The 9829-nt window shown below is 57.3% G+C and overlaps 1 protein-coding gene across 1 annotated transcript; it reads left to right on the forward strand.

Annotated features, from left to right (window-relative positions):
* Positions 1 to 1529: 1529 nt before the first annotated feature.
* GFI1 (growth factor independent 1 transcriptional repressor) lies at positions 1530 to 8562 on the forward strand (the record flags this gene model as incomplete). The annotated part of the gene is made up of 6 exons (XM_079778229.1): positions 1530 to 1644; positions 1973 to 2155; positions 3946 to 4421; positions 4544 to 4681; positions 5661 to 5826; positions 8384 to 8562. The coding sequence occupies 6 exons, from the start codon at positions 1530 to 1532 to the stop codon at positions 8560 to 8562; spliced, it is 1257 nt and encodes a 418-aa protein (XP_079634355.1).
* Between the last annotated feature and the right edge of the window lie 1267 nt (positions 8563 to 9829).

The following is a 9829-nucleotide window of genomic DNA, read 5'->3' on the forward strand; positions in this document are numbered from 1 at the left end:
GCCTTCTTTTCTCCCAAGCCTGCCCCACTCCTCTCCCGGGGAAGGAGACACAGGGGGACGGGGATGCCCTCCAGGGGACGAGCCCCCTAGCATTCTGTTTACGCCCGGAGCGCCAATGGGCAGACTTAGGCGGCGTCCTGCATCCTGACCTGGAGCCGCGCCACTCCTAGTCTCGCAGTCTCAACCTGGCGACGCCCAAGGACCGTAAGCCCCAGGGCCCCATTTCTGAACGCGCTGAGACCACGGAGAGTGGTTGCTCGCAGAGCCTGCAGCTCACAAGTGCACCCAGCCCCCATCGCCGTCGCCCCGGGAGGAAGGCAGATTCATTTTCTCCAGACCTCCTAGCCACCTAGTCCCGCCCCCGGAGAGAGACCCGAGCACTGCCGAGGCGCTGCCCCGCCTCCCCGCCGGGCTCAGGTTTCGACCCCGGGATTAGGTGAACTGATTGGGGGGTTAATGAGAGCGGCAGAGCGGGCAGTTAGCTCTCCGCCCGGCCCGCGCGCGGACCTCGCCTCTCCCGCGCCCACCAAGCTGTCGGTTCCCTGTGGGCTCCTAGGAGGGAGCCGCGCGCTTCAGCCAGCGCGCGCCGGCGGGGCTCGACCTCCCCAGGACAAGGTTTTTGGTGAGCAGAGTGGAGAGTGGTTTTCCCCGGGACTTGGTTTCCAAGGTTAGGTCTCCAGGGTCTGGGTGTCTGGCCCCGGACCTTGCCTGCTCCCGCGTCTCCAGGTCAACTTTTTTCCCGTGTGGAGCATGAGTGTGGGACGCGCAAGAGCACCAGGATGCGAGTTCCTCCCAGGGCCGGGTTTGGTCCTCTGCCACTTCCCCCGCCGCCTCACCTTCTGGCCCCCCTGCTCCCCAACCTTCTTTCTTGGACCTCTGCTGCCCCCAGTTCCCCTGCTGCGGCTCGCCCCCGACCCCAACCCTCATCCTGCCCAGTGTGCCCCGCCCCTGCCCCCCTGCCCTCCAGTTTGTAGCTGGTTCTTGAAGGGCTTGGCTACTTGCCTCTTCCGGGTCCTCGACCATCGACACATCCCCAGGCCCTAAATGTATCCTCTGCCCCCGCCCTCTGCCCCCGCCCGAAAGCAGGGCCCGGCGGGTCGGGTTGGAATCAGCGGCCCATTGGGCGCTCCGGCTCTTGGGAGACTTTGCTGAACTGTTTTGCCAGAGGAGGGGAGGGGCCGGGGGGCGTGGGCGAGGCCGAGGAAGAGGCCGGAGCCCGGGCCCCGGTGAGCGGCGGCGGCGGCGGCGGCGGGCTCGCGCCACCTGTCCGAGTGCCACCTGGTGAGCGCGGCGCAGCGGGCCAGGCCCCTCCTCCCGCGGGCCGGACTCGCTCCTCCCCGGCACGAGCTCTGTCTCTGCTCGGCTCCCCATTCCCGGGCCCGGAGCGTGCCGACCCGGTTTCCACCCGCTTCTCCTCTCGCAGGTCTCCGCCTAGCTGGGGCCGAGCAAGAATTCGGGGTGACAGCGCGGTGGCCGAGGCTCCAGGGACCCTTGCAAAGGGAGTGGGGAGCGAAGCGCGCCCCACCATCATGCCGCGTTCGTTCCTTGTGAAGAGCAAGAAGGCTCACAGTTACCACCAACCGCGCTCCCCGGGACCCGACTATGCCCTCCAACCGGAGACCGGCCTGGCGCCCGGCGGAGCAGGTGCGGGGGGCGCGCGCGGGCCGGGCGGGGCTGCTCCCGGGACGCAGACCCGGAGCCCAGCCACACCAACCCCCAGGAGCCGGGCGGGGCGGCCCGGCGCCCCCTTTGCTGCCTGCTTTGTTTTCTGTCGTCCCGTCCGGGTGGTATCCCGGGCTTGTCGCCTAGGTTCCAGGACCTCCCTGCCCTCGCCCCCGGCTCCGGGCGGGTTCCGGGCCAGGCCCGGGGAGAGAGGGGGACGCCCGGGCGCCGCGGTCCAAGCAGCGCCTCTTCAGAAGCGTGGGGCCCCGCCAGGCCCAGCCTGAGCACCTCTCCCGCCTCCTCTCCGCAGACAGCACCTCGGGCGCCGCGGGGGTGAAGGTGGAGCCCGGGAGCCGTTTGTCTCCCGAGTCGCAGCTGACGGAGACCCCCGACGGAGCCTCCGCGTCCCCCGGCAGCTGCGAGGGCAGCGTCTGCGATCGGAGCTCGGAGTTTGAGGACTTCTGGAGGCCCCCGTCGCCCTCTGTGTCTCCAGGTAAGGACCCGCTGGGAACCCTAGGGTCCGGGCGGCAGGGACCTCTCGGCGAGGAAATGAACCCGCGCGGCTCTGGGCGCAGAAATGCTAAATGGACGGCGGAGGGTCTTTCCCAGAGGAGGGAGAGTTTTCGTGGGGGACAGGGCCCCAAGGGCGGCATCCGACTTTCTGGGACCGTGGCAGCCTGCCTGGATCCGAGGCGGCGGGACCCGGGCTGTTCATCCCCACCCAGTTTGTTTGCGCAGAGCGGGTGGGTGAGAGAAAATAAATGAGTCGTCTCCGGCGGCAGCAACGTCGACATTTCGTTCTCAGGCCAGAGTTGATTGTTTAGAAAGAGCTGGGATCCCAGCATCCAGAACCCCAAGGGTCTCAAACAAATGGAGACCAGGGAAGTCTGAGAGGAAAGCGTCATTGCCTTTAAAAATCGCTCTCGCTTCCGCGGCGTGGGGCCCCGCAGAGCTGGGCGCCCAGCGGAGGGACCCATCCCGGAGGAAAATCTCCGGCCCCCCGCTGGGTCTTCCAAGGCGGGAATGGGGGCCCATTTTATTTTTTGTTCTGCCTGGTCGGTCCAGTTCTGGGGGCCAGCAGGCTGGTTTCATTTCCATCCAGCAGTGGAGTTTGGAGAAAACTGAGTGAGAGCACGTCGGGTGGGGCGGGTCTCAGTTGGGCCTGGGGAAGGAGAGCGCAGACCAGCAGGGTCTGCCAAGGGTCGGTTATTTAAGGCTGCATTTACTAGTTTTAGAAGGATTCCCCCTTCCCCCCCATCCCATCCCGCACTCGGTGCGTTGACTTGGTTAAAAGACAGCTCCAGCGAGTGAGTCTGGAAAGCAGCAAGCCGAGGTTTCTTCTTGACACCGCCCAGCAAGGTCTGGGCACCGGCGGCGTCTCCCCACGGAAACTCGGGGGGCTGCAGCCTCCCTCTGAAGCGGTTAGCTTGGATAGGAGGCTGCGGTGCCTGAACTGATTTGCAAATCCGTATGCACGTACAGAAAGTAAATGTTGGGGATTTGGTTTTAGCAAGATTCTTGTTGTTTGGGGGATGCAGAAAGCTGCGGATTTGGAAAGCTGTTCTCCTTACAGTTGGTGGCTAAGCCTTAGTTGTAAATTATTTTCTAAGAAATTTGGACCTTTTTTTCCCCCCTGTCAAACTATGATGGAAATGGGAGTAGTATCTGGCAGGCAATTCAAGCCCCAACCCCCTTCCCGCTGCTCCTTCGTAACTGCACTGGGTGAGCACTTAACAACTTGAAGGAATGCAACGCCTTCCCTTTGCTGGTTTCCCAGGAAGGTAGGTCTTGGGTAGGCCGGGCCACATTTTATTGGTCCTCTCCTTCCCTCCTTATCCATCTCAGGAACGAAAAGGGACTGAGGGGGGACAATGAGGGGCCGGATAGCGGAGCTGGGCCCTCTGCCCACGAGCGCTGCCCAGCCGCCTTCTCCTCCCGCACAGCTCGGCCCAGAGCATTGATTGAGCACAGGCGGCCTGGCGCGCCCCTCTCTATGGGAACACCCGGTGCGCTGGTGGAGCCGGCAAAGACCCTCTTAACCTCGCGCGCTCCCGCCGTCCTGGCACAGAATTCCCTCTCTCCTCACCCGACGTCGTTTCCATTGTCCGCTTGCCGCCTTGCTGCCTCCAGCGGTCCTCGAGGCCTCAGGGACCCGGACTGCGTTTTATCCAGGGCGCGTCCCTGGCACCTGGCGCGGCACCTGGCGCACGGAAGGCTGCACAAATGCGGGGGGCCTGGCAGCCCGTTTGAAGCCTGACCGGACGCCCCCTCGTGTCTCCTCAGCGTCGGAGAAGTCGGTGTGCCCATCGCTGGACGAAGCTCAGCCCTTCCCCTTGCCCTTCAAGCCCTACTCGTGGAGCGGCCTGGTGGGCTCCGACCTGCGGAATCTGGTGCAGAGCTACCGGCCGTGCGCGGCCCTGGAGCGCGGCGCAGGCCTGGGCCTCTTCTGCGAGCGCAGCCCGGAGCCAGGCCACCCCGCGGCGCTGTACGGCCCGGAGCGGACGGCGGGCGGCGCGGGGGCTGGGGCGCCCGGGGGAGGTAGCGCAGGAGGCGGCGCGGGCTTGGGGCTCTACGGCGACTTCGGGCCGGCGGTGGCCGGGCTGTACGAGCGGCCGACGGCGGCGGCGGGCGGGCTGTACCCGGAGCGTAGCCACGGGCTGCACGCGGACAAGGGCGCTGGCGTCAAGGTGGAGTCGGAGCTACTGTGCACCCGCCTGCTGCTGGGCGGCGGCTCCTACAAGTGCATCAAGTGCAGCAAGGTGAGGCCCCCCGCGCTCCCGGCGCGGCCCGCCCAGCGCTCGCGCCCCCAGCCCGCGCCCAGCCCGCGCCCGCGCCCCTCGGCCCCCCTCAGCGACCTTTCCCCGGGCCCCGCCCGCCGCAGGTGTTCTCCACGCCGCACGGGCTCGAGGTGCACGTGCGCAGGTCTCACAGCGGCACGCGGCCCTTCGCGTGTGAGATATGCGGCAAGACCTTCGGGCACGCGGTGAGCCTGGAGCAGCACAAAGCCGTGCACTCACAGGTAAGCGGGGGTGGGGGCGGGGGCCGCACGACGGCCTCGCACAAAGGCTTCGCATTCGGAGATCCTCGGGGTCTCTGCAGCACCCGCCCCTCTCCACCTGGTGGTTTTCTCCTTGGGCTTCCCGGGCTGCCCCGTCTCCTCGGCCTCGGTGCATAGGGAAAGGTGGGTGGAGGCCGGCTCGGTCTCGAGGCAACCCTCGAGTTTGGTGTCACGTCCCTGGGAGCCTCCAGAGTGCGATCCTGATCATCACTCTGAGTTTGAGGAGAGTTTGTATGCACCCTTGCTGCTGATGTGTCGGATTTATTAGCTCCGTTTCAGTCTCTCAGCTAATCTGCATCGACCCCTCCCGACGGAAAAAGAGGGATTTTGGGCCATTTAGAGCATCCAGTAGCATACTTGTCCTTCTACGCTTTCATTCATTCCTTTAAAGTATTTGTCGCCCAAATTCCAGGTGCTAGGCACATGCGAATCCTATAACGTACCCGGTCCCTGACAGGATGCCCCACGGAGAGTACAGTTTAGCTGAGAGACAGAAGGTAGATAAGCAAATTAGTGCGAAGTAACTATGACAGAACAGTGCGTACTTACAGACACTTATTTAGTAAGAAGAGTATTCTCTCATTTCTCTCAACACCCACAGCTGGCTGGAGGGAGGGGGCATCTCAAGTGACTGAGGTCGAAGCCTCCTGCTGAAGAGGGTGGAGAAGTTATTGTAAATGGGTGTCAAAAAAGCAGGGTGGGGATACAGTTTTGCCCTGGGGTGTGGAGGGTTGTGGGTGAAAAGTGTTTGGGTAGAAAAAAATGTTAAAGGGGAAGAGGAGAGGGGTGGGGATGAATGGGAAGGAGAGGATCAGGGGGTCGGGCTATTTGGAAAGGGAGTCTGAAAGAAGGGCAAGCCCTGGTTTTGAGTCAGGTCGGTGGTAAGGAGAAGGGCAGCCTAGATGACTGCCATCAGAACGCCACACTGTTCTCTCCACAGGAAAGGAGCTTCGACTGCAAGATCTGTGGCAAGAGCTTTAAGAGGTCATCGACGTTGTCCACACACCTCCTCATCCACTCAGACACCCGGCCCTACCCCTGTCAGTACTGTGGCAAGAGGTTCCATCAGAAGTCAGACATGAAAAAACACACCTTCATCCACACTGGTGAGCTAAGGCCCTTGGCTTGTAGGAACCACCCAGCGAGGGATGGGGGGCCAGGGATGTGTTCATCCCCCTGAGGCCAATATAAGTCACCATCTCTGTGAGAGTCTGCCCCCCCCCCCCCCCCCCCCCCCGCAATGAGTGGCAGATGAGGCCTAATCACTGCAGAGTGTAAACGAAAACAAAGCGGGTTCTCTTAGGTTCATTTGCATACGTAGTTCTCCCCACAGGGGCCTTGATTTGGGATTGTACCTGAAGAACCACTCAGCAGGTCAGCTGCAGGCTCCCTATCCTCACAAAGAATATTTTCCTCTAATTTAGCAGCTGCTCCAGCTGCTGCCTGCTCTGGGTGAAATATGAAGCCCCAGGGTCCTCTCAGAGCCATTGCTCTAAATGTTTACCTAGAGATTGAGGACTTTCTCTAGGGCTCCCACCCAGCCTTTTGGGGGAGGGATTTATGGGTGGCCTCTTGGCTGCATCTTTAGGAGTCTGAGAGCTTATTCTGAGTGAGGGGGAAAAAGCAATAGTAAATATTACTACGCTGACTGCTAAGCACTTTGTAAATGCATTGTCATTTTATGCTCACAACAACTCTGGGAGAAAGAGGCTATTCTTTATTCCCATTTTAGAGATGAGGGAAGTGAGGTCCATAAGAGTTAATTAACCTGCCCAGGGTTACATTGCTAGCAAGTGGCGGGGCCAGGACTTACATTCTGCTCTGTCTGACCTCAAGTGTCTGTGCTCTTGACCACTGTTTATTGTATTCTATTTTCAGAGTCGTGGGGGTTGGTAGATATAAAAAGCTTCTATTCACTTATTGCCCTTTTAAGAACATCAGCAAGTTCACGGCATAGTAATGATAATTCTTTACCTATTACAATGCTTTATAATTTATAAAGTGCCTTTAAGTCTGTCACTTTATTTGATCCTCACTGCCGTTCCCTAAAGTAGGAGCTGAAGTTACCATCCTGAAATTCAGAGAGATGGGGTGATTTACCATAGGCCAGGGCCCATGGGATGCTCTGGCTTCCAGTTCTGTGCTCTTCCCCTGAGGTTTGGGTTGTGTGTAGGTGGCAGTTTTAATGCCAGGAGCACTCTCTTTAATAGTCAACGAGACATTAGAACCAGAAATCCGACTGTTTTATTGCAGAATATGAATACTGATTCAAAACAAATTGCAGTGTGTTCCAAACATGTATTAATGTCTTCAAACATGCTTGAACACTGTAGATGGCCCCATCAGAATACCCAGAAAAACAGCCTATTTTAATCATGCCCTCTTGCCTGAAATTTCCATGTAACCCACTCCTTGTAGTAGAGGTATTCAAGACGCTTATCAAAATGCAACTAAGGTCTTGACTGAATGAAACATTAAGCCCTTATCAAACATTTACATTATAGCTAGAATTCGTTTCTCAGATTTGTTTGACCCTAAAGGGATAGGATACGTTTTGATGGGTGGTTCCTTATCAAGGAAATCTGAAGCAGGAAGACAGAAAGAGGTGCGGCAAGAGGGACTGAGGGTTTCTCAAAAACAAACCTCATCTATTTTGCATTTTTTCCAGGGTCCAGCCCTGTGCCAGGCTGAGACTATTTGGAAATCCATGCTATTTCCCCAAATGTTAAACCAGCTTATGAATTGGGGGAAAATACAAAACTTTTTCAATGTTATTTATTAATCTATGTTGAAGAGTTGCTATTATATAAAAAGTCCTCTGATTAACCTCATAAAAAGAAAATAAAATCAAGATAGAAAAGGATCAGCTACCTTAAGAAATACTTTGTGGCCCTAGCTGGTTTAGCTAAGTGGATAAAGCATTGGCCTTCGGACTGAAGGGTCCTGGGTTCGATTCCAGTCAAGGGCATATGCCTGGGTTGTGGGCTCGATCCCCAGTGTGGGGCGTGCAGGAGGCAGCCAATCAATGATTCTCTCTCATCGTTGATGTTTCCATCTCTCTCCCCCTCTCTCTTTTCCTCTCTGAAATAAAAAAGAAAGGAAGAAATACTTTGTGGCCCAAATGTGGATTTTAAAAAACAAGACTTTAAGAAACCCCCATGCTTCAGACGCAGTCTATTGTCCTTCAAGAGCAGGCAAGAAGACAGGCTCCCTGGTCCATACAAACCAACACCTGCTTGGAAACTCAGATTTGAAAACTTCCTCTGAATTAGAACAGTCACGTGGTTTGAAGAGCCGCCCCCACCCTTCTCCCCACCCCTCCTGCTGACCATCTGCTGTGGGGCGCTCTGCTTCTAAAGTCACGGGAGTCCTCCCAGGCCGGCTTCAGCTGTGAGCTTGGGGAGGGCACGTGGCCTTTGCTGTTTCCGTTTAGCAGGAAACGGTTTGAGGCCTTTGGCTGGGAACCCCCACTCAGAAAGTCTCCCTTTCACCTGGTGCCCCCCCTGGCTCCCCGGGACTTGCAACACATCACCCCCTCCGCTTCACGTGAAGGCCTTAGACTGGGTGCTGCCAGCTGCCGTCAAGAGCATGTGGGTCACAGAGAGTCCCCTCTGGCTTCATCACAGACTCATCCTTCCTCCCCTCCCCCCTCCATTCCTGCAGGTGAGAAGCCCCACAAGTGCCAGGTGTGCGGCAAGGCCTTCAGCCAGAGCTCCAACCTCATCACCCACAGCCGCAAGCACACAGGCTTCAAGCCCTTCGGCTGTGACTTGTGTGGGAAGGGCTTCCAGAGGAAGGTGGACCTCAGGCGGCACCGGGAGACACAGCATGGGCTCAAATGAGTGCCCTGGCGGGCCCCATGCAATGTCACAACACTAGGGGGGGGGGGGGGGCGGCCTGCCCACTTGCCAGCAGCCACTTCTGACTCCTCAGGCCCCTGAGGCTGCAGGTCCCACCTGGGTGACCCCCCTTCACCTCACTTCCGGGAGCTCCCACAGGGGATGTTACCTTTTCAAGGTTCATCCAGGAGTGGGATGCAATTCCTCACGGTGCCCCACCCCAGACACTTGTGTGGAAGAGGCGGAATCACTAGTTACAAGGTAGACACACGTTACTGTTGTTGCGGTGGTAAATCCAGAATGAAGAGTGAGTATTTTCATTTTCATTTTGGGGAGTCCGTTGGCCCCTTTCTGTGAGGTGCTGCCTGTGAATCTTGGAGGAATCCTTTCTCCCACTTGCAGACTGTTTCGGAAACTGATTTGGGGAAGTCGTTTCCTACTTTTGACGTGACAAGATACACTGTACAGCCTGCCCCAAGAAAGAGTTCAAGAAAAGTGGACTTGGTGATGAGAGGAGATTAGAGGCCCGTGCAGGCTTCATCGGAGGAGGTGAAGGCGCAGAGCAGCGCCTTAGGACAAGATACCATCCATTTACTCAGCAAATGTTTGTTGGCCACCGGTTACCATGGTACCAGGCCCTATGCTAGATACTGGGGAACCAGATAGTAAGGTCACGGCCCTGGGCTAACAGTCACACCTCAAGTGCCTGGGTCTGTTCTTTTCCTCCCAAGGAGTTCCCAGAAGACAAAGCAGCATCTTGAACCTTCCCTTCTGACCCCTTTGGATTTTACCAACCATAAACGAAATGTAATGGACAGATACTTCAAAGACTTGTGTGTATACTCACTTTTTTACTGTTCAGCTGATTTTTTAAAAAGATGTCTAAGCTAGCAGGCGTGGGGGAGTGAAGGCTCTGTCTTCAACACTTAGCTCTTCCATGTGCCCCACAGAGAGAAAAAAATGGCATTTTCCTTTGGTGAGGTTTATAAATGTTTTTTAGATCTTCTGAAGTGCATTATGTTTGTTAACACATATTTATTAGAGTGATGTTTTAAGTTAATAAAGTATTAAGACTCTTACATATTGCTTTTTTTACTCAGGCAGGGGATTTGTGGAAGCCCTTTGGTGTGGTCTGTAGGGGGAGTTGGCACTGGAGTGAAGCAGCCAGCATCCAGAAGCGAGTGGAATTCTGGTTTTCCGATGCTTTTTTCCTTTTCTTCTATGCCTCAGAGGGTCTCACTTCTTAATAGAACTAGGCGCACAATACGAG

The sequence above is a fragment of the Cnephaeus nilssonii genome (genome assembly GCF_951640355.1).
Source record: "Cnephaeus nilssonii genome assembly, chromosome: 7".
In the NCBI taxonomy this organism is placed as follows: Eukaryota; Metazoa; Chordata; class Mammalia; order Chiroptera; family Vespertilionidae; genus Cnephaeus; species Cnephaeus nilssonii.